The 24,579-nt window shown below is 47.4% G+C and overlaps 1 protein-coding gene across 1 annotated transcript in view; it reads left to right on the forward strand.

The window, feature by feature from the left end:
• The window catches only part of TICRR (TOPBP1 interacting checkpoint and replication regulator), a 65,882-nt gene that overhangs the window by 36,658 nt on the left and 4,645 nt on the right, over positions 1 to 24,579 (forward strand). The window contains exons 12-22 of the mRNA XM_039912197.1: positions 2,573 to 2,673; positions 4,770 to 4,863; positions 4,974 to 5,053; positions 5,624 to 5,863; positions 6,852 to 6,948; positions 9,869 to 9,929; positions 15,468 to 15,611; positions 17,924 to 18,014; positions 20,782 to 20,843; positions 22,534 to 22,671; positions 23,502 to 23,659. Coding sequence (XP_039768131.1) covers positions 2,573 to 2,673; positions 4,770 to 4,863; positions 4,974 to 5,053; positions 5,624 to 5,863; positions 6,852 to 6,948; positions 9,869 to 9,929; positions 15,468 to 15,611; positions 17,924 to 18,014; positions 20,782 to 20,843; positions 22,534 to 22,671; positions 23,502 to 23,659 — 1,266 coding nt within the window. The remainder of the gene's footprint in view (positions 1 to 2,572; positions 2,674 to 4,769; positions 4,864 to 4,973; positions 5,054 to 5,623; positions 5,864 to 6,851; positions 6,949 to 9,868; positions 9,930 to 15,467; positions 15,612 to 17,923; positions 18,015 to 20,781; positions 20,844 to 22,533; positions 22,672 to 23,501; positions 23,660 to 24,579) is intronic.

Here is a 24,579-nt window from a genome sequence, read left to right on the forward strand (position 1 = left end):
AATTGTGGTATTTAAGTGCTTACTATGTCCCAGGCACTGTAGTAATCACTGGGGTGGATACAAGTGAATTGGGTGGGATATAGTCCCTGTCCCACATGGGGCTCACAGTCTTAATCCCCATTTTACAGATGAGGTAACTGAGGCCCAGAGAAGTGAAGTGACAAGTCCAAGGTCATGCAGCAGACGAGTAGCGGAGCTGGATTTGAACTCGAGTCCTTTGATTCGCAGGCCTTTGCTCTATCCACGAGTCCACACTGCTTCTCCAGGAGTCAGCAGACACTTTCCCTAATTTAAAACAAATTTACAATCTAGAGGATGCAGACAAGGGTGATTGTTTGAAAGGACCATGCCCTCAGACAGTCGTTGTGACCTCTGGGCCATTTTTAGAAGACCTGATCCCAGGAACTGCAGCATCAGCCCCCATCAGTCACCGCTCCAATTAGCAGAGACCTCACTAAATCGAGGGGTGTCCTGCTCATTTCTTCCCTGAGCCATGTTTCACTAGGTTCTAGAGCCTCACCCAGGGTTGGGAAATTGGTTCCACACGCGGCCAGCTAACATGTCACAAACATTTGCCACACCGATCGCTGGTCTTCTCTCGCAATTAGTAAATGGTAGTGTTCCAACCTAAAGGTGTTTGAGGCGGGAGTGACATTTGTCAATGGGTGGGAAGTGGAGTTTAAAACCCCAAATCGCCTCAAGCCTGCCAGGAAAACAGAAAAGGGGAACCATGAAATCCCCTTTCTGGGTTAGGCCAGGGGACAAACACCCCCAGAAGAAATGGTGTACCCTTTTTACTGCTCTTCTGCTGCCTGAATCCTGTCTGCTCACTCTTCTTTTTTAGGGTAGCTACAGGAGAGATACAGCTAATCAGGTCAGACACTGTCCATGTCCCGCATGGAGTTTACAGTCAAAACTCCATTTTTTGCAGATGAGGTAACTGAGGCACAGAGCAGTGAAGTGATTTGCCCAAAATCTTAAAGTGCACAAGTGGCGGAGCAGGGATTAGAACCCAAGTCTGTGCTCTTTTCACCAAGCCACACTGCTTCCCGCGGCTTCACTTCTTGTGGAGAGATCCTCTCTCTCACTTCCTGTGTGTAGAAAATCGAAAATTAGAAGGGGTTCATAATGGAAAAGAGCAGGAAAGAATAAACGTGAAGAAAAGAAGCCCCCACTTTCCTGGGCTAAACCAGTGGGAGGATTGGAAATTAGGGCATAAAAAGCAAACATAAAGAGATGGGTTGTTTAACTGGCTTGCTTCCCACTTCATTCAGTCATATTTATTGAATGCTTACTGTGTGCAGAGCACTGTGCTAAGCACTTGGGAGAGTATAGTACAACAATAAACAGACATTCTCTGCTGTTTGGTCCTGGGTCTCATTTGTCCCAAACACGTAATCACTCACCAATTTGCAGCTGCCTGAAGTTCAGTTTCCAGTAAAAAGGGAAGCAGTGTGGGTTAGCAGATAAAGGACAAGCCAGGGAGTCAGAGGACCTGGATTCTAGTTCCTACTCGGTCACCTGTCTACTTTGTACCTTGTCTTCTGTGTGTATCATCCATACATATCTGTAATTTATTTACATTAATGTCTGTCTTGCCCTCTAGACTAAGTTTGTTGTGGGCAGGGAACGTCTACCAAGTCTGTTTTATTGTCTTCTCCCAAGGGCTCAGTAATAATAATAATGTTGGTATTTGTGAAGCACTTACTATGTGCAGAGCACTGTTCTAAGCGCTGGGGTAGATACAGAGTAATCAGGTTATCCCACGTGAGGCTCACAGTCTTAATCCCCATTTTACAGATGAGGTAACTGAGGCACAGCTCTGCATACAGTAAGCACTCCATAAATATGACTGACTTGGGCAAGTCACTTCACCTCTCTGCGTCTGTTACTTCATTGGTAAAAAAGGGAGATTAAAGGCTGTGAGCCCTAGGTGGGACATGGACTGTGTCCAACCTGATGAGTTTGTATTTACCCCAGTGCTTAGTACAGTGCCTGGCACATAGTAAGGACTTAACAAATACCTTTTTTGGAAAAAAAACAACAACCCAAACGATGGAATGAATTTTAAAACACTTGTTAGTCGGTTCCCTGTGCAATGAACTACTTAAGAAAGTGGTACGAATAGGAGCCTGTGATCATGATTTCAATAAGCAGAACTGCATAGTTAGGGTCATTTCACAGCCACTTTACGGTACGGGAATTCCCCTAATTTCCATTGCTTTCTATCCAATTTGTACTCTAAAACATTACATTCTGGCAAGAACCTGTGTTGTACCACTGGCAATTCATAAATTCAGCGATTTGAGCCCAAGGAAGTTAGAGTTTTGGTCTAGTTCATCCTCCCCCATGTTTATTGCTCCTGCTCCTCTGATAAAGTAGGTATTGTGGTCCCTTTAAGAGATGTGTGTGGAATGTTGTACACGTTCTTGTATTCCAGGAGTAAGGGAAAATAAGTAAACACCATAAGCTATTCCTCCACTGGGGTTTACCTCCACATTGGGCTGAGTGGTGAAAGAAGAAAGAAACAGCTTAGCCACCTCTCTGAAAAAGTACTTGTGTCTTTCTGCAGGTGGCCTGCATAGATCACGTGAAAAGTCATCTTCTGAAGACCAGCAAAGGTCTTCGGCTGCATCTGGGGGAAAAGCCGGATAAGGAAGCCAAAGTCAGAGAGTAAGTTAGAATCCCAGAAATGGGAATGCCTCTGAGCTTCTGTTGTAGTCATTGCAATTAGGTCTACAGTTCTGTGAATCTTGAGTGATTCTGTTTGTGGGCCCTAGGAATTGCATCTGTGTCCATCCAGTGATCACATCAGCACATTCATGACAGTGGTGATGGAATCTTTTTTTTTTTCCCTAATGGTATTTTAGCAATGTACGTAGTGCTGGGGCAGATACAAGGTTGGACACAGTCCATGTCCCACGTGGGGCTCACAATCTTAATCCCCATTATACAGTGAAGTAATTGAGGCCAAGAAAAGTAAAGTGACTTGCCCAAGGTCAGACAAATGGTGGCGCTAGGATTAGAACCCAGGTCCTTTTGACTCTCAGATCTATGTTCTTTCCAATGGGCCTTGCTGCTGCTTGTGTCTTGTGGAAAGTAATAATAATAATAATGTTGGTATTTGTTAAGCGCTTACTATGTGCCGAGCACTGTTCTAAGCACTGGGGTAGACACAGGGGAATCAGGTTGTCCCACGTGGGGCTCACAGTCTTAATCCCCATTTTACAGATGAGGTAACTGAGGCACAGAGAAGTTAAGTGACTTGCCCACAGTCACACAGCTGACAAGTGGCAGAGCTGGGATTCAAACTCATGACCTCTGACTCCAAAGCCCGTGCTCTTTCCACTGAGCCACGCTGCTTCTCTATGCATGGAAAGCAGTGGTTAAGTCTTGGTCCTGAGACTGGAAGGTCCCTGAAGGCAGGAAATCTGTTTCATGAACACGAATCTCTCCCTGACTGCTGTAGTTTGGTGCTACGCCCTCCGTAAATAGTACTACAGGACTGTGAAACTGCACGAGGAATTGATTATGGTGATAGTTACTTGTTCTTTTGTCCCTGCCTGTCATCTTCCCTCTGGGACCAAGGTGCTACTCACTTGTTTTTACATGCTGGGCCTTGAATCAGATCCTATCTTGATTACTGCATCAGTCTCCTCGCTGGCTTCCCTGCCTCCTGTCTCTCCCCACTCCAGTCCACAGTCCATTCTGCTGCCCGGATCCTTTTTCTAAAAAACTGTTCAGTTCTTATCTGAGAACTGTGTTAAGCGCTTGGGTGAGTGAAGTACAATAGAGTTGGTAGTCACATACCCTGCCCACAGTGAAATTACAGTCTAGAGGGGGAGGCAGACATTAATAATCATCATCATAATAGTGATAAAAAATTATGGTTGTGAATGTAAGTGCTGAGGACGGGGTGAACATTGTGCTCAAAGGGAATAGATGCAATTGCATAGGTGATTTAGAAGAGAGAGGGAGTGAGAGAGAGAGAGAGCTTAATTGGAGAAGGCCTCTTGGAAGAGATGTGGCTTCCAGTAGGCTTTAAAGGTGAGGAAAATCATGGTCTGGTGTATATGGAGGGAGGGGAAGTTCCACCCACTGATTTCCTACTAACACCCAGCCCACATACTTCTCTCCTAAAACCAACCTACTCACTGTGCCTCGATCTCTTCTAACTGCCACCTGTCTCTTGTCCATATCCTCCCTCTGGCCTGGAACAGGTGGAAAGAGCCCGGGCATGGGAGTCGGAGGACCTGGGTTCTAATCCATGCTCTTTCACGTCTGCTGTGTGACCTTGGGCAAGTCAGAGTCAGGGGTCATGAGTTCGAATCCCAGCTCTGCCACTTGTCAGCTGTGTGACTGTGGGCAAGTCACTTCACTTCTCTGTGCCTCAGTTCCCTCATCTGTAAAATGGGGATGAAGACTGTGAGCCCCACGTAGGACAACCTGATTCCCCTGTGTCTACCCCAGCACTTAGAACAGTGCTCTGCACATAGTAAGCGCTTAACAAATACCAACATTATTATTATTATCTCTCTCCTCTGGGCCTCAGGTCCCTCATCTGAAAATGGGGATTCAGTGGCTCTTCTCCCTTCCACTTGCATCGTGAGTCCCATTTGGGACTCGATGATCTTGTATCTACCGCAGCGTACCAGTGCACAACAAATACTGTTATTATTGTTGATGCTAATAAATGGGAATATTAGTATTTTTACTATTATTTGGGAATCCATCAGGCACCAATCAAAGCTCCTGACCATTGTGTGTAGGTGCCAGCTTCAGGTGTTTCTGCGCCTGGAGATGTGTCTGCAGTGTCCCTCGTTACAGAAGAGTGCCGACGAAATGGAGCAACTGGTGGAGGAGGCAAGTCCCCGTACCCGATTTCCCCTCCACCCCCTGGGAACCCCGAGTCAAGCCCCTCAATGTCTCTAAAGATGCCCTCGGTTAATCTCCCTCCCCCTGCGTTTCTTCAGGTGACCAACCTGCTGCGTATCATCTGCCTGACTGAGGATCCTTCGTACCTGGCCCGGTTCTTGGAAGACATTTTAGCATTGTAAGTGTTAAGGGTGATGGTCCGATCTTAGCTTGGTGTGGTCGGGGAATTCGTCTGTTTATTGTCATACTCTCCCAAGCACTCAGTACAGTAGAGAAGCAGTGTGGCTTCGAGGAAAGAGCACGGGCTTGGGAGTCAGTTCTAGTCCCGGCTCTGCCACTTGTCAGCTGTGTGATTTTGGGCAAGTCACTTAAATTCCCTGTGCCTCCGTTACCTCGTCTGTAAAATGGGGATTAAGACTGTGAGCCCCACGTGGGACAAACTGATAAGCTTGTATCTACCTCAGCGCTCAGAACAGTGCTTGGCACATAGTAAATGCTTAACAAATACCATTATTAATATTATTATTATTATTATTACAGTGCCGTGCACACAGTAAGCGGTCAATAAATATGAATGAATGAATGAATGAATGAATGAATGAATGAATGAAAATGAGTTGACCAAGGGCTGGCCCTGCAAGGAATTAGCGAGAACCAAGGAAGGGTCGTTCGGCTCAGACCTAGTGGAGACTGGAGCACCGAGTATTGTCTTGTCTGTTCCTCTTCACTTCACTCCCCTGTTCTACAGGTATATCAATTCCATTCCGAAGACCCTCGGGGACTTATACCACAGCTTTGGGTTTGCGGTGCCCCAGAAGCTGGCTGCCGTCCTGCCTGCGGACTTCTTCAGCGACGACTCCATGAGCCAAGAGGGCAGATCGCCCCCACTCTCTGTGCCTCTACCGTCCCGGGCCGCCAGTGCCACGTCTCTTACCACGGAGGCTGACCAACTGGAGGAGCTGCGGACCCGATCAGCCAAGAAGAGAAGGTAAAGATCAACGCCGCAGGGGAGCAGAATGGGTGGCTTCTTGTTTGTGGTGGGGGGGACTGCCTGACCTTGAATTCCATGATGGTGATGATGGTGTTTGTTAAGGGCTTACTGTGTGTCACGCACTGTACTAAGCGCTGAAGAAGAGACAGGATAATCAGTACATCTCCACTTGGATGTCCCACCAACACCACAAAGTAGACAAGTCCACAACTGAACTCCTTATCTAATCACCCTGTCCTCCCCCTGCATTTCCCTTCACTGGTCCCATCAACACCACTAGTCTTCCTGCCTCACAAACCCGTAACCTTGCTGTTATCCTTGACACATCTCTCTCATTCCGCCCACATATTCAATCTGCCAACAAATCCTGTCAGTTTTCCCTCACATTATTATTCAAATCTGCCCTTTCCTCTTCATCCAAACTGCTATCATACTGATCCTCCTCTTGCCCTGTTCTGCCTTGACTACTTCATTTGCCTCCTCACTGACCTCCTGGCCTTCTTTCTCTCCCCACTCAAATTCATACTTCACTCTCCTGCAAAAATCATTGATCGACAGAAACGTTCAGTTTACGTCTCCCTTCTCCTCGAGAACCTCCATTGACTACCCACCTTCCGCTGCATCAAACAAACAAGAGAAATGAAATGCATTGCCCAAAGGCATAAAGCAGACAGTTGGCTGAGCCAGGAGTTGAACCCAGGTCCCAGGTCATGCATTTGCTTTCTTTTTCCCCCTGGGTCGTTGTGGGCCCGCACTCAGGATTGGTTGTATGTACAGGGGACCTTTGGAGACTCTGCTTTAGTTTACTGTTTACATGAAAGTCCAGAGAGCCATGAAAGAGGCAGGGACTGGTACTTTTCATGTTCATACTTGTGGATATCAAGTCAGATTCTAGTCTGGTGATTTGGCTTCGGTTGAACTATATTGACATTGATTAGCTTGTGGTTGCAAACCAAGTCTCTCTCTCTCTCTCTTTCCAATGAAGGAAAAATCTATTAACAAGACACAGAAGTGTAACAGAAGCTTCTCAGGGCCTGCGGCAAATAGAAATTCCCAAAGTGTCCAAGAGGACGACCAGAAATGTAAGGAGTGAGGGGATGAAGGGTGGGGAGGGGGAATTATGTTGGTGAAAACAGTTCAGACTGGTTGGGTGAGACCTCTCTCTTAAATTGAGAACAGTCAAAAGAATATAATAAATCCATCAATCATTTTGATTGAGTGCTTACTGTACTAAGTGCTCGGGAAAGTACTATAATAGAGTTGGTAGACACATTCCCTGCCCATGCTGAGAAGCAGTGTTGCTTAGTGGAATGAACAAGGGCCTGGTAGTTAGGCCAGGTCTATCACTGTCTTGCTGTGTGACCTCGGGCAAGCCATTTAATTAATCTGCCTCAGTTACCTCATCTGTAAAATGGGGATTAAGACCGTGAGCCCCATGTCGGACATGGACTGTGCCATCCTGTTTAGTTTGTATCGACCCCAGCGCTTAGTACAGTGCCTGGCACACAGGAAGCATTTAACAAATACCATAAAAAAAAAAAAGCCTACAGTCTAGAGGGCGGCCCAAACTAGTAATAAGTAACAAGAGTAACAAAAGTAGCAACAGTAAGCACTTTTCTGTGTGCAGAACACTGTACGAAGCACTGGGTAAGACTTCACAGGTGGTAATTAATGTGGTCCTGGCCCTCGAGGAAGTCAGAGAATTAAAGGGGGAAGGGGATTGGTGCTGGACACATAAGGAGAGTTGAAATGATGTAAACACTAAAACAATATTAAAGACAAGGGTAGATTCACAAAGTGAAAACAGGAAGGTAGTGGGGCTTCAGCCAGAGGGGCAAAGTCCCGAGCTTCCTGCAACTCAGTAGCCAACAGTCACAACCACAGCTGCCAAAGCTGCCAATGGACTAGTGGAAAAAACACGGGCCTGGGAGTCAGAGGACCTGGGTTCTAATCCTGGCTCTGCCACTTATCTGCTGTGTGACCTGGAGCAAATAACTTCACTTTGTACCTCAGTTCCCTCATCTCTAAAAATGGGGATTAAGCCCGGGAGCTTTGTGTGGGACAGAGACTGTGTCTAATCCGATTGTCTTGTATCTACCCCATCATTTAATTCAGTGCCGGGCACGTAATAATTGCTTAACAAATCCCATTGAAAACTAAAGAGCCTTATCAAAGTGTACCTTGTGTGGAGCCCCCAGGCAGCAGCTCCCTGTGTCCTTCTGGTTTGGGAACCATGAGGCAGGGAGGGATCGAGACCTTAGGATGACACGAAGGGTCACCAGGGGGGTGGCACAGCCGTCCGGTTGTCAGGGAGAACTGAGGGCCCAAGTGGCAGAGTATCCATTTTTGGGGAGGGCTCGGAAAGAGCAAGTTCCGGGAGAGATTATGCAGGAGGCTTGGAGATTAAGAGCTTTGGCTCAGAATTTTACAAAACAGATCTGTCGAGGTAAAATGCAGCCAACCCAGTGAGGTGGAAAAATTTAAAAAAAAAAGGATCTTCAGTGGGCAGGAGAAATTTGGCAAGGAGTGAAGGCTGAAGGAAACAGTTGGATGGTCTAAGTTCCAATTAAAATTCCAGCGGCAATATTGGAAGCTGGCAAAAGGAGGGGTGACTGGCTGGAACTGCTTACAGAGCAATTTTGGGTCTCTGAGCACTGTCCTAGTCCCTCTCCTGCCTGTGGCTGCCCCCTCCCCCAAGAATTTAAGTGCTGGGTACCAAGCTTGGGAAGAAATCCAGAGAAAAACACCAAAATGCTGAGTGGACTGAAAATCAGCTTAGGAGGTAATGAGTCAAAGCCAAATATTTCATTACCGCTTCTCCCTCCTCTTTAGGCTGGGTCCAAACTGATTATCTGGAAACTACCCCAGAGTTTAGTGTGGTGCTTAATAAATACAAGTATTATACCTACTATTCTATTTGAGAGCACTTTGAACTGGCCCAGTCCCAATTTCGGAAGGCTGAAAAGTACCTTCGGTACTTCGGTAAGAAAAAATTACTCTCTAAGGCCATTGTCCAGGCAAAGTTCACCTTTAAACTGGTTGACTCGCTCTTTGTTTGTAGATATGTAAATTATTGCCTTTGTGAAGTGAGAGTGAGATTTCTTTGAGGTCCATCTTGCTCAATGTAGATTCCTAAGTGGCAGGTATTTTTTAATTGGGAGCCCCGTGATTAAATCTTCATTTCTGAGCCTCTCGATTCCCAGTCCTTACCAGTTTTGACGGTGGAGTCCAGAGTTGGGTGGCCTAAACACGGGGTGTTTCTTGGTTTCTCATTAGATTTTACCATCCATCTGTGACTTGAAAACAGTCACTCCCCTGGGAAATTTTCTGAGGGAGTCATAAAAAGAAGTCAGGAGGCCAGGATTTGGCTTTGTGTAAATATAGAACACTTTCTCCTGGTCAGATCACTAAAGAAAGAGGGGGAAAAAATCCCACAGTTATTCAGAGTTGATACTCCTTAATAATGCAAGAGCAGGTTTTTCTGACAGAGTTCCATGAGTATCAAATACTAGAGAGTTATTGTGGAACTTGGAGTCCTTCAGGGGCCCCGTGTAATTAACCAGCGTAATTAACTTGGGGAAACTGTGGCCTGGGGGAGCTGGAATAGTCCTAACGCTAATTACATTTTGGGATTTAAAGAGCTCAGGACCTTTAATACAGATAGCAAGGTACAGAGAAGCAGTATGGCCTAGTGGAAGGAGCCCAGGCCTGAGAGTTAGAGAACCTGGGTTTGTAGCCTGGCTCCACCACTTATATGCCGTGTGACTTTGGGCAAGTCCCTTAACTTTTCTGGGACTCAGTTCCCTCATCTGCAAAATGGGAATTCAATACCTGTGCTCCCTCCTACTTAGGCTCTGAGCCCCAGGTGGGACGTCATTACCCTGTATCTATTCCAGCACATGGTACAGGGCTGAACAGATACTCTCAGATGTCAGAGTTACTGGCTTAATGGAATCGTGTATCAATTTTGGAGTTATTTTAGACTGTTTCTTGAACTTTCAGGAAAACTGTCACCCTGGTCTACAGCAGCAGCTACCCCTCTCTCAGAAGGAAGGCGTGCAAGGTATGACCTCTCTGCTTTCTCCCTAGTAGCGCACACGCTTAAGTGAGCCGGTCAAGCCAGCTTAGCACCCCCAGGTCAAAGGCCCCAAAGCAGTCGCAGGCCGAGAGAGTGGGCCAACAAACCCTCATGGTTGTCGGTTCATAATTGTGTTCACTGTGCCAAGACCCGTGAGTCTGTGAACAGAAAATAATCAGTTGTTTAATTAAACTAAGGTTTAAAACTCATGAAACCTCCCTAATCGGCAGAATAAGCCAAGGCACTTAAGATGTTTTTAATTGCTCGGCACAACTCTCTCACCACATGGCTGTTTGTGATGCTTAGCATTTTTAGCCACTGAAAATCACTTCCATTTCCTTGCCCTGATGCAAATATTTATGTTCATCCCAGCGCATTTTGGAGTGGAGACTTTTAATATCTTTCCGATTCTGGTGTGCATTTTTTTTTTGTATGCGTTGTTGTTCCTGGAGTGACTTTCTGGTTTAGGGTTATCGAGGGGCTTCAACTTTATGGTGGGTGGGGAGACCCCATGACTCCCTGCCCAAACAGTGACTAAGACCACTTCAGAGTTGAAGCTGTCCCATGTTGATGCGAAGGACATAAATAAAAAACAGTGGAGCTTAAGCAGGCAAGAAAAAGGGCTTATTGAGAGTATGACCTTCCAGGCTGTTTCAACTGCTGCTCAGGCATTTGAAGTTCAGAATTGTCCCCAAGAGAAGCATCGTACCTAGTGGAATGATCATGGGTCTGGGAGTCAGAGGACTTGAGTTCTAATCCCAGTTTAGCCACTTATCTGCTGTGGGATTTTGGGCAAGTCAGTTAACTTCCCTGTGTCTCAGTTACCTCATCTGTAAAATGGTGATTAAATCCTCCCGCCTAACTAGACTGGGAGTCCCATGTGGGCAGGGACCATGTCCAACCTGATGATCCTGTATCCATTTCCTAGCATTTCTTATGGTACCTACCACATAGTAAGCTCTTAACAAGTATCACTGAAAAAAATAAAAAGAGAGAGAAAATGCTTCCTTTCAAGGGGAGAGAAGCACATACCGTGCCATTGTGAGGCTGCCTTTTGAGGAGAAAAAAAATCAGTCAGTGGCACTTACTGAGTGCTGTACTAAGCACTTGGAAGAGTACAACAGAATTAGCAGAAACGCTTCCTGCCCATCATGAGCTTCCAGTCTGAAGGATGAGCTCAGCAACAATTGATAATGGATTAGATTCAGGAGGTGCGTGAAGGAGAGGTATCAAAGATGACTGCTGCACTAAACAGGCATTCACAGGAAGAGGGCTATTATAAAACTAGCCCTTCCGAATATAAAACTCAGTCTATCGATGTTATTTATCGATCGCTCACTGTGTGCAGAGCCCAGCACCAAACTCTTGGGAGAGTACTTGCCAGCAAGCCTGTTCTGTGTGTCGTGAGGTGAATGAGTGACTGAGGGCTATCCTAACCAGCGATGCAGCCAACTTGAAGGATCTCACTGGTGAGAGGGACGGTAGCATTTCAGGTGGGACTGGAGAATCTGTGCTCTTCTGCACAAGAAATGTGATCATACTGAGTCTAGAGGAGCCATGTGGTCAAGGAGTCCAAGGACCTGGGTTTTCATCCCAGCTCTGCCACTTGCCTGCTGTGTGACCTTGGGGCAAGTCACTTCACTTCTGTGCTTCAGTTATCTAACCTCTAAAATGGGGATTAAGACCGAGCCCCATGTGGGACAGGGACTATGTCTAACCCGATGACCATATATCTATCCTCATTGCTTAGCATGGTGCTCATTCAGTCATTCATTCAATCGTTCATTCGTATTGAGTGCTTACTGTGTGCAGAGCACTATGCTAAGTGCTTGGGAGAGTGCATTACAACAATAGTCACATTCTTTGCCCACAATGAGCTAACAGTCTAGAGAAGGGGAGACAGACATCAATACAAATAAATAAAATTACAGATATGTACATAAATGCTGTGGGCCTGGGGGCGGGGGGAAGAGCAATGGGAGCAAATCAAGGGGATGCAGAAGGGAGTGGGAGATGAGAAAAAGTGGGCCTTAGTCTGAAAGGCGATGTGCTTTCAATAAGGCTTTGAAGAGGGGGAGAGTAATTGTCGGATTTGAGGACGGAAGGCGTTCCAGGCTGGAGGTACGATGTGGGCTAGGGGTTGGCGGCGAGTTAGGCGAGATCGAGGCTCAGCGAGAAGGTTAGCACTGAAGGAGCGAAGTGTGCTTGCTGGGTTGTAGGAGAGAAATGGTGGAGATGGAGGAGGAGGCAAAGTGGTGGAGTGCTTTAAAGCCAATGATGAGGTGTTTTTGTTTGATACGGAGGTGGATGGGCAACCCCTGGAGTTTTTTGAGGAGCGGAGTGATATGTCCTGAACCTGTCTGTAGAAAAATCATCCGGGTAGCAGAGTGAAGTATAGACTTGATAGGGGAGAAACAAGAGGCTGGGAAGTCAGCAAGGAGGCTGATGCAGTAATCCAGGAGGGATAGGATGAGTGATTGTATTAATGTGGTAGCAGTTTGGATAGAGAGGAAAGGGTGGATTTTAGTGATGCTGTGAAAGTGGCACCGATAGGATTTAGTGATGGTTGAATGACAGGGAGGATTCAAGGATAACGGCAAGGTTACGGGCTTGTGAGACAGGAAGAATAGTAGTGCCCTCTAAAGTGATGGGAAAATCAGAGGGAGGGCGGGATTTGGGTGGGAAGATAAGGAGCTCTGTTTTGGGCATGTTAAGTTTGAGGTGATGGGAGGACATCTAAGTAGAGATGTCTTGAAGCCAGGAAGGGTTGCGAGACTGGAGAGAGGGAGAGAGATCAAGGCTGGAGATGTAGATTTGGGTATCATCTGCGTGGAGGTGGTAGTTGAAGCCATGGAAGCAAATGAGTTCTCCAAGGGAGTGGGTGTAGATGGAGAATAGAAGGGGACCCAGAACTGAACCTTGAGGGACTCCCACATTTAGGGATGGGGAGGCAGAGCAGGAGCCCGCAAAGGAGACTGAACAGCCAGAGAGATATGAGGAGTACCCGGAGAGGACAGTCGGTGAAGCCAAGGTTGGATAACGTTTCCAGGAGAAGGGGATGATCCACAGTGCCGAAGGCAGCTGAGACGGTGGAGGAGGATTAGGATGGAGTAGAGGCCGTTGGATTTGGCAAGAAGGAGATCATTGGTGACCTTTGAGAGGGCGGTTTCTGTGGCGTGAAGGGGACAGAAGTCAGATTGGAGGGTGTCGAGGAGAGAATTGAAAGAGAGGAATTTGAGAGAGCGGGTGTAGATGACTCGCTCAAGAGTTTGCAGAGGAATGGTAGGAGGGCGATGGGGCTATAACTGGAAGGAGCCATGGGGTCAAGGGAGGAGTTTTTTTAGGATAGGGGAGACATGGGCATGTTTGAAAGCAGGGGGGAGGAACCCGTTGGAGAGCGAACAATTGAAGATGGCTGTTAAGAAGGAGCCATGGGGTCAAGGGAGGAGTTTTTTTAGGATAGGGGAGACATGGGCATGTTTGAAAGCAGGGGGGAGGAACCCGTTGGAGAGCGAACAATTGAAGATGGCTGTTAAGAAGGGAAGAAGGGAGGGGATGAGAGTTCTGATAAGGTGGGAAGGAATGGGGTCAGTTGCAGAGGTGGAGGGGGTGGATTTGTAGAGGAGGCAAGAGATCTCCTCTAGATATACTTCTGGGAAGGATGGGAGAGTTGAAGAGGGGGCTGGAAGTGGGAGGGACTGAGGAGGGGCAGGGGAGATTTTAGGGAGCTCATACCTGATGGTGGTAACTTTCTTAATAAAGTAGGTGGCCAGGTCATTGAGGACAAGGGATGGGGGTGCTGGGGGCAGGGGGCCTGAGTAGAGAGTTAAATATCTGGAAGAACAACTGGCGAATGCGATAGACATGGGTGTCAATAAAGGTGGAGAAATAGTTTTGCCGGGCAGAGGAGAAGGCAGAGTCAAGCATACAAGGATGAACTTGAAGTGGACGAAGTCAGCCTGATATCTAGATTTCCGCCAGCAGAGTTCTCCGACTTGAGCACAAGAGCGAAGGAGGCAGGCTGTGCAGGTGATCCGAGACTGGGTCAGTGGTACGAGATCGAAGAAGGGATAGGGGAGCGAGTGAGTTGAGTACAGTAGAGAGGGTGGTGTTGAGTACATCTGGTCATCAAGGTAGGGTAGTTTGGGTATGGAGGCCAAGTGAGGCCATGATGAGTTGAGAAAATTGGATGGGGTCCAGAGATCAGAAGTCTCTGTGGGCGAATAGTTCAGATTTATGGGGAGAAGGTGTGTAGTAAGTGCTTGACAAGTATGTAGCATTTAGAAAAAAAGTCCTGCGGAGGTTTCAGGGCTCTAGCCGATCCTACAAGCAATGGTGCCCCTTCATCATTTAGAATGGCCAGGCCCAGGGTAAGAGGTGTGATGTTATTCTTTCCCCAATACGAAGGCTGTTTGAGTGTTTGTTTTATTTAGTGGGAGATTATGTGGAATGCAGTGGAAGGGGTGGGGGAGATTATGGACGGTCAGTTCGTTTGAGGGAGGCTTCCTTTTCAGGCACTGGATCGAAAGTTGGCAGGCGAAAGCAGGGCAGGAACCTGAGCAAGCCAGCCCTTGGCTTGGCCTGGCCTGAGTCAGCGTGCCCGCATGGGACAGATCATGGCCTAGTGCTTGGCTACTCCTGATGTGACTTCAGGGAGGTGGGGAGGAGGTGGCAATTGTTTGTCAAAAAAAAAAAGCCTATAATATTCCTTTCCAAACTCCTTTCCATCAACTTTGAAGCATTCACTCACCTTGCCCCTCCCCCCCATCTCACCTCCCTGGTTTTCTACTACAACCAAGTCTGCAACACTTTGCTCCTCTAATGCCAATTTATTCACTCTACCTCGATCTTGTCTATCTCGCCGCTGTCCTCTTGTCCACGTCCTGCCTCTGGCCTGGAATGTCCTCCCCCTTCAAATCTGACAGACGATTACTCTCTCCACTGTTGGATTTGAGGAGGGAGGGCGTTCCAGGCCAGAGGCAGAACATGGGTGAGGGGTTGGCGGGAAGATAGATGGGATCGAGGCATAGCAAAAAAGTTAGCATCGGTACAGTGCCTGGCACATAGTAAGTGCTTAACAAATACCATCTTTATTTATTATTATTATTATTAGAGGAGCGAAGTGTGAGTCAGTAGATATATTCCCTGCCCACAGTGACTACTCTCAATCACTCAATGGTATTGGAGTGCTTACTGTGTGCAGAGCACTGTACTATGTGCTTGGGATAGTACAGTATAACAGAGTTGGTAGACACATTCCCTGCCCACAATAAGCTTACATTCAGTAATCAAAGCACAGCCTTCGCAGTGTCTGTAATTTGGGGAGACCTCTCGCTGTCACAGCTTTACATGATAACCAGTTCTGCTGGCGCAGAGCAGGCTGGGAGCGGGGGCTGCCGGTGGTTTTGCTGGGTGGTCCGGTGGGGTGAGAGGCCAGGGGTGCAGCCCCTCGGTGTCCCTTGGTTTTGCATATATCCCCTCTTTGTCTAAGGGGTGGTGATGTGGTAGTGATTTGTCTTTCAGAAGTGACCAAGGTGCGAAGAAATCTCTTCAACCAGGATCTGCTTTCTCCCTCAAAGAGATCTTTGAAGAAGCTACCTCGAAGCCAATCGGTGTCTGCTGTAGAAGGCCTGAAAACTAAGCACCCTAGCTCCAAGGAAGCCAGAGGTACTGTGCGAGGCCGTCCAGCCAGAAGCAGCTGAAAGCAGTGTGGCCTAGTGGATAGAGCACAGGCATGGGAGTCAGAAGGACCTGGCTTCTCATCCCAATTCTGCAACATGCCTGCTGCATGACCTTGGGCGAGTCACTTCACTTCTCTGTGCCACAGTTCTCACCTGTAAAATGGAGATTAAGACTGTGAGCCACATGTGGGCATGGATAATGTCCATCCTGATTAGCTTATATCTACCCCAGCGCTTTAGAACAGTGTCTGGCACATAGTAAGCTCTTAACAAATACCATAAAAAAAGCAAAACCCTCCAGGGTAGTCTATCTGCCCAAACAAAATTCTTGTTGACTAGGGTTTCAGCTAGTTATCTTTAGATGAAATGGAATGCCCGCCCCTTGATCGTGAGGGTGGGAGTTACACACTCATCCTCATGAAAGGTGAACTCAGAATTGTGGTTCATCAAATCCCACAAGGCTGGGACAGGCTCTTAAAGGTGGTTGGTTCAAAACAAACAAAAAGAGAAACTACGCCAGATAAGCCTAATGAAGTTGTGCAGCTGAAAATATTATCAGACTCCAGGAAACTTAGATTGAACTAATGGATGAGAAACCCAGAATGAGTCACTAAGGGGAGAATAGGTATGAAAGAGGGAAAATAGGGAAAGGAATAGGAAAACAGTGTTTCCCAGTGGATTGTATGACCTTGGGCAAGTCACTTCCCTTCCTCAGTGCCTCGATTTCCTCATGGGTTAAATGGGGATTAAATCCTACTCCCTCTTAATTTAGGCTGTGAACCCCTTGTGGGGCAGGGACAGTGTCCAACCTAATTAGCGTGTATCTACTCCAGCGCTCAGAACAGTGTTTGATACCTAGTAAGCATTTAACGAATACCATTAAAAAAAACAGGGACTTCTGAGGAAATATAGGAACGATAAGGATGAATATCATGGAAGGCAACTATTTTCTGATTCCTCTGAACTTCCTTTGGTTTTGTCATTGTTGGAGTTAGACTATGGGGCTAGATGATCCAGTATGACATCCTTGTGTTTTTACCAGTCAAGCGGGGAGAAAGCAGCATGGCTTTGTAGATAAAGCATAAGCCTGGGAGCCAGAGGACCTGTCTTGTAATCCTGGCTCCAAACGCTTGCTGTGTGACCTTTGGCAAAACACTTCTCTGTGCTTCACGTTCTTCAACTGCAAAATGGAGATTTGATACATGTTCTCCCTCCTACTAAGACTATGAGTCCCATATGGGCCAGGGACTTTATCCATCCTGACTAATTTGTGTCTGCCCCAGTCCCTAGAACAGTACATGATACATAGTAAGTGCTTAATAAATACCATTTAAAAGAAAGTGGGGAACCTAGAGGATCAAGTACCTAACAGCTCCCCTGAGGAAAACAGTCATATAAATTCAAATTAGATAACTCAGCTCAGTGGATAATTTCTCAACAAGAAGTACAAAACATGGGGCTCTTGACTTCCAGCCCCCGCCTTTAACATGACCTCTCTGGTTTTCATTTTTGGTTTTGTTAGGCAAAAGTCCCTGATTTGACTCTTTTTTTTAAGATATTTAAGTACTTACTATGTGCCAAGCACTGAACTAAGCACTGGGGTCGATATAAGCTAATCAGATTGGACACATACTATGCCCCCCAGAGAGCTAAACAGTGTTAATCATCATTTTGCAGATGAGGTAACTGAGGCTCAGAGAAGTGAAGTGACTTGCCCAAGGTCACCCAGCAGACAAGTGGCAAAGCCAGGATTAGAACTCTGACTCCAAGTCTGTGCTCTTTCCGCTGGGCCTTGTTGTTTCCCAAGTGTTCTGTCTTTTTGAGTTTTCAGTCACTAAGTAGTACTTATTGAGCAGAGCACTGTTCTAAGCCCATGGGGAGTACAATAGAATTAGCATGAACACTTCCTTCCCTCAAGGAGCTTATGTCAGATAGGCCCTTTCCCCTTGTAGCGGTTTGCTCTGTGTTGCCTTGATGTGTCTACTGTGTCTGTGAGTCCCATTGGACTCACACCCCTTGAACACAAACTAACCCTGTCACACGGTGGCTCAATTGGAGAGTACTCTGTTGTATCGTCCTCTCCCAAGCTCTTCGAACAGTGCTATGCACACGGTAAACCCTCGATAAATTCCCTTGATGATGATAATCCCAAATCTCATCCCATTACCCCGTTTTATTCCTTACAGGGATTCCATCGGCCACTGCCGTCCAACTCAGTGCCGGAAACCTGGGTGCTGCCTTTGGCTTGCTCCCAGTTCTCGCTTCCTCTTGTCATTTCTATTTCATTTGCATTTGCAGAGCGTCACAAGTTGCTGACGAAACGAGTGGCAGAGACGCCACTGCACAAGCAAATCTCTAAAAGGCTGCTTCACCGACAGATTAAGGGCAGGTGAGTTGCATATTTTCAGAGAGCCGCTCTTTGGTGGCGCCCTTATTGTTGTACCTTCTTTACATGCCGTCGAATCGTTTCCGATCCATGACGACTCGGTGGACACATCCTCTCCAGAACATCCCACTTCTATCGTAAAATTGTTCTGGTATGTGTATCCCTGAGAGCCTTCTTGGTAAAGATATGGAAGGGGTTCACCATTGCCTTCTTCCACACAGTATAAACTTATGTGTCTGCCATTATCTTTGATCAACATTTTGATCACTTGATCAAAACTGCCTTTTACTCTTTCCAAATGCCGCTGCTGCCCGGCACAGGTGAATCGACTTTTACACAGCGGCTTAGACCTTTCCGTTATGAGTAACCCTATATGGCATAGCTCTAAGCTTCGTCAGCATATCCAGACTCTCCTGCCACAATAAATCGTCGATTCGGAGAAGAGATTGGTGCATCTTAGTGTATTTTAAATATGTGTATATTTCATTTAATTTGAGAGAGAAAAACAGAAGGGAAGGTGGGATCAGGTAGAGCTGGCCTGAAGAAATTTTGTTTTGATTTGTATTAGCGGTTTGGACAATGCCACTCACGCTCTGTGCGCTGCCAGTTGTGGTCCCAGTGGGCCACAGGGCAGGTGTCCAGTCAGTGTTCTGGTCAGGACGCAGCACATTGCCATGGGCTTGCAGGGACGGTTTTCCAGGCAGGACCCGTTTCCGACCACATCGACCGCAACACAGCTGCTGTACTGTAGAGCCCCACGGCCCAGGGGCAAGGAGGAGGAGGCAGCTACCCCCTGTGCCGCCCACATTCACCAGCTCCTTCAGGACTCATGCTGGACTCGTCCCCCTCCCAGAGCACCCTAGAGAGTTATGGTCCCACCTAACTCTGCATCTGGACCTCTGCCACCAGTTGTGTGAGTTTAGATAAATAATGAATAATTATGGTATTTGTTAAGCGCTTACTATACATAGAAAGTGTGTGAGCCTGGGTCTTAACAAGAACTATTATTATTATTATTGTTATGTGTTAAGCACTGGCATAAATACAAGTTAATGAGATTGGACACAGCCCCTAGCCCACATGGAGCTCACACTCTTATCCCCATTTTACAGATGAGGTAACTGAGGTACAGAGAAGTTAAGTGTGACTTGCCGAAAATCATACAGCAGACGTGTGGTGGAGCTGAGATTAGAACCCACGTCCATTTGACTCCCAGGTCCGCGCCCTATCCACTAAGCCATGGGCAGTGGTGTTCACTGAGCACTAACAGTGTGCAATACACTGTATTAAGTGCTTGGAGGAGAGTATAATACAACAGAGTTGATAGATAAAAGCTTAGCAATTCCACCGGACCAATTGCAGGGCCTTGTATGGTGGGGGCGGCAGGGCAGTGTAGTCTTGTATACCAGGAAGTTACAACTGATGGTGAATTTCACGTATAGGTGCATGACTAGAGAATCCAATTTGGGAAAGGCCTGGCTGACAGGCAGTTGTTCTCAGTGGTCCCAGTTTTCCTTCTTGCCCGACATTAGAGAAGCAGTGTGGTGGATAGAGCACGAGCCTGGGAGTCAGAAGGTCATGGGTTCTAATCCTGGCTATGCCACTTGTCTGTGGCGTGACCTTGGGCAAGTCACTTCACTTCTCTGGGCCTCAGTAGAATGGGGATTAAGACTGTGAGCCTCATGTAGGTCGGGGACTGTGTCCAACTGATTGCCTTGTATCTATCCCAGAGCTTAGAAAAGTACCTGGCACATAGCGCTTAACAAAAACTCAATATCATCATTATTATTATTATTATGAATTGAGCGTACTGCTTACTCCTTTAATTCTGAGGTCCACATCCTCCCACTCCAGTCCCTAACCATGATGCTTCTCCTTCATTAGAGGGTACAGACTAAACTGAAATAGAATAGTGCAGTGAACCCATTAGGTAGTCAATAAATACCATCGTGTCTGAACTCAGGACTTGTTGATCAAGCAATTTATTGAGCACCTCCTTTGTGCAAAGCACTGAACTTAGCACTTGGGAGAGTATAATGGAATTAGCATAAATGCTCCCTGTGTCCAAAGAGCTTACAGTCTGGTGGGGAGGGCAAACACTAAAAGAAATGAATTATATCTAGGAGGAAATAACACACTAAAGAGATCTGCCCTGAGTGTTTTGGGGGATTGTGGGTATTTAAGTGCTTTAAGGGGTAAGGAAGTGCTGAAGGGTGGGAGAATAAGGTAGGAGGATGAGGAATGTTTGGGGAAGGATTTCCAAAGGGCTCTGAAAATGGAGAGAGCAGTGGTCTGCCAGATCTGAATGGGGAGAGAGCTCCAGACAGAGGGAGGGTGTGAGTAAGAGGTCGGCATTGGGAGTTAAGAACGAGACCCAGGTGGCAAGTTTGTTTGAGATGAATGAAGAGTGTGAGCTTGGGTATAGTGGGAGGAGAGAGTGAATAAGGAAATCGGAACGAGAGAGCTGTTTAGTCTCCAAGCTGGTAGTGGGAAGTGCCTGCCTGTTGCAGAGGGGAATGCGAGTCTTGTCTGTCTGGGTAGTAAGGACTCTGACATAAGTCCCAAGGGATGGGTAATGGGTTGGGCACAAGGCGGATGATGAGTCCTGCCTTCTGGGGCCTGTTTCCTTGATTGGCGGGCTTAATACAGTGCTCTGAACACAGTAGGTGCTCAGTAAGTACCATTGATTCACTAAAACCCAGCTGGAGAATTAGCCAAGTGTTAAAAAGTCAGGTTAAACCGTAATGCCGCGTGGATTTTCTTTCCCTAGGTCCTCCGATCCTGGCCCCGAGGTTGACGTTGTGGAAGAGTCTCCAGAGAAAGTGGACAGTGGTGGGTATTTTGGAAGTTGGCTGCCTTTTCCTTTTTAACCTAACTTCGGCCCACTGTGATCTGGCTCTTCTTTTGCATCCCAAAACACTGTTCAGATATTGCCTCCCACCCACACCCTAAAAAGGCTTCCAAATGCGGCATGACCATTGCATAATAATAATAATAATAATAATGTTGGTATTTGTTAAGTGCTTACTATGTGCAGAGCACTGTTCTAAGCACTGGGGTAGATATAGGGTAATCAGGTTGTCCCAAGTGAGGCTCACAGTCTTAATCCCCATTTTACAGATGAGGTAACTGAGGCACAGAGAAGTTAAGTGACTTGCCCGCAGTCACACAGCTGACAAGTGGCAGAGCAGGGATTTGAACCCATGACCTCTGACTCCCAAGCCTGGGCTCTTTCCACTGAGCCACGCTAATAGTATCGATGGGTTATTGGCAGGGGAGGACTGAGAGGCAGAGAATATTTATTTCAGACAAAGGTTGAAGCGGGGGATGTGTGGAGAAAGGATGTTCTCGTCCAAACCGAAGGACAAGCAATCAGTGGTATTTACTGAGCTCTTATTGTGTGCTGAGCACCGTATTACACTTTTGGGAGAGAATGGTAATAATAATAATTGTGGTACCTGTTAAACGCTTACTCTGTGCCAGCACTGTACTAAGCGCTGGGGTAGATACAAGGTAATCAGATTAGACACAGTCCCTGTAGGGCTCACGGTCTAAATCCCCATTTTACAGATGAGGGAACTGAGGCACAGAAAAGTGAAGTGACTTGCCCAAGGTCCCACAGCAGACCTTGGCAGAGCCAGGATTAGAACCCAGGTCTTTCCAACTCCCAGGCCCATGCTCTATCCACTGGACCACGCTGCTGAGTACAACAGAGTTGACAGGTTCCCTGCCCTCAAGGAGCTTACAGCCTTAAGGGGGAGACGTGTTAACGTAATAATAATAATAATGTTGGTATTTGTTAAGCGCTTACTATGTGCCGAGCACTGTTCTAAGCGCTGGGGTAGACATAGGGGGATCAGGTTGTCCCACGTGGGGCTCACAGTCTTAATCCCCATTTTACAGATGAGGGAACTGAGGCACAGAGAAGTTAAGTGACTTGCCCACAGTCACACAGCCGACAAGTGGCAGAGCTGGGATTCGAACTCATGAGCCCTGACTCCAAAGCCCCTGCTCTTTCCACTGAGCCACGCTGCTTCTCCTGGAATTTATTGTACTAAGTGTTGTGGGGCTGAGGATGGGGTGAATATCAAGTGTTTCAAGGGTACATATCCAGGTGCAGGGTGATGCGGAAGGGCGAGGGAGGTAGGCGAATGAGGGCTTGCTTAGTCGAGGAAGGCAGAATTGAGGCCTTGGGTTTGGAGGACTCATTTGCCCTTGAAATACGGCATTTTGGGCTCACTCGTAGATTGAGCGGTGGGCAGAGTGGGGGTGGGGAGGTGTCTTCCGAAATGGAGGGCTGTACATGGTGGTGGGACAACGATAGGTTGTACCATAGTTTTCCAAGTGCTCCGTACAGTGCTCTGCACACAGTTGGCGTTCAATAGATGCCAATGATGATGGTGGGGTTGGGGGGCAGGACCTCGGAATTGGATGATCCCAATCCAGCAGTCGCTCCAATTTCGCCCTCCCCTACCTGGAGGGTGAGCAGCCAGGCTAACGAGTCTCGGGTCTTCTTTTCCAGGAGCGGGTCTGAGACGAAGCCCCCGCATCAAGCAGCTGGCCCCATCTGGCGGGACGCAGTTGGGCTCCTTCTACTCCGTCTCCCAACCCCAGTCACGTCACATACTAGGGGCACACCCGGCCCAGCGGGAGCCCAGAGGTACCGGTCTGGGACCCCCAGAAGGCCCACTAGGCGAGGGGCGGGTGAAGGAGAGGCGGTCCGGAAAGAGGGGCGGGGCGGGTGGGGCGAGAACCTGAGGGATTCGGGAGTTTCTGGTGGACAGTGAGATGTGTGCGCAGGTCGGCGAGTGGCTCTTCCTGTTGGAACATAAGCCTGTCCTTTTGGGCCAGTGCCAGACGTGAGTGGGAAATGGTGGAATCGTTTCACAAGGTGGCTAGCTTAGATTTTTATCTAAACTTAACATTGGCATTTATGGCAATACCCTGAACACCCCCGATCTCTGATCTCGGAAGCTAAGCAGGGTCAGGACCCAGACCACCTGGGAATACCGGGTGTTGTAGGCTTAGAGAAGCGGCATGGCATAGTAGATAGAGTATGGGCCATGAGTTCTAACTCTGGCTCGGCAGCTTGTCTGCTGTGCACCTTGGGCAAGTCACTTCATTTCTCCGTGCCTCAGTTACCTCATCTGAGAAATGGGGACCAAGACTGTGAGCCTAACGTGAGACTGTGTCGTGTCCACCCTGATCTGCCTGTCTTCTCCCCTGCGCTTAGAATAGTGCCTGGCACATAGTAAGCGCTTAACAAATGCCGTAATTATTTACTGTAAAGCTGGCCATTTGTAGCAGTCACAACACAGGGCAGGTAAGGTGTCATCACATTGTGATGACAACCTAGGCTGTTCATTCTGGCTGACTGGTTTTCCTGGGGCTCAGTGGGCAGTCTTCACCACCGCCCCAGGTGGTCTGGCTGTCGAGAGAACTCGAAACCCTCAATTCGAACTGTGTGTGTTGTGTGTATGTGTTTTTTAGGTGGCAGAGGCTCTCAGGGCCCCCAGGTCATCCAGTCTCCCAAGAGGCTGTTCTTTGGGGCCGTCTTTGAGCTGGGCAACCCCAGAATGCAGGATTCAACGCAGGTGAAAAGGTCTCTAAGAAACTCTTTGGGTTCTGAGAACCCCACTGCCCATCAGGTAAGTAAACATTTCCTCCTCTTGTAAAACTCCCGATCTGGGGGCCTCTGGATCTTCTAAAGCGGGGGCTTTCTCCCTTTTGTGGGAGCAGTACCGAAGCACGAATGATGTGAGGCGCACCCCCACATGTACACTCGTCTTAGTAGTGGTTGTAGTCACGCTTATTGAACGCTCATTCATTCAGTTGTATTTATTGAGCGCTTATCGTGTGCAGAGCACTGTACTAAGCACTTGGGAGAGTACAATACAGCGATAAACAGTCACAGTCTCTGCTTTTTAATTCTGGACTTCACAGGTGCCTAGTACGTTGCACCACGTAAGTGAAGCACTCCTTGCACTCTGACAAGGGGAGACAGGCTTAAAAATATTTACAACTAGAGTGGTCAGAATAAAAAGTGCACATGTATAAGCCAGTGCAGAAGAGACAAGGCTCATTGTGGACAAGGAACCTAAGAGCTCAATAAATACCATTGTATGACTGATAAAATAGTTCCTCGGAGCCAGACAGCTAAAGGATTTTTTTTTTTGGTTGTTTTTTAATGGTATTAGTACAGTGCCCGGCACCTCTTAAGCACTATGAATGAACTTTGTCTGACCCTCCTGGAGACAATCAGTGGTATTTATTGAGCGCTTACTGTGTGCTGAGCACTGTACTAAGCACTTGGGAGAGTACAACAAACTTGGTAGACCCATTCCCTCTTCACGACAAGCTCAAGATGCTAGTTGGTGAAACAGCAGCAGGACCTGGTGAAAAGAGCATGGACTTGGGGGTCAGAGGACCTGGGTTCTTAATCCCAGTTCTGTCATATGTTTGCTGTGTGACCTTGGGCAAGTCACTTAACTTCTCTGGGCCACAGTCAATCGCATTTATTGAGCACTTATTGTGCGCAGAACACTGTACAGAGTGCTTAGGAGAGTAC

This window comes from Ornithorhynchus anatinus, chromosome 5, assembly GCF_004115215.2.
Source record: "Ornithorhynchus anatinus isolate Pmale09 chromosome 5, mOrnAna1.pri.v4, whole genome shotgun sequence".
NCBI lineage: Eukaryota > Metazoa > Chordata > Mammalia > Monotremata > Ornithorhynchidae > Ornithorhynchus > Ornithorhynchus anatinus.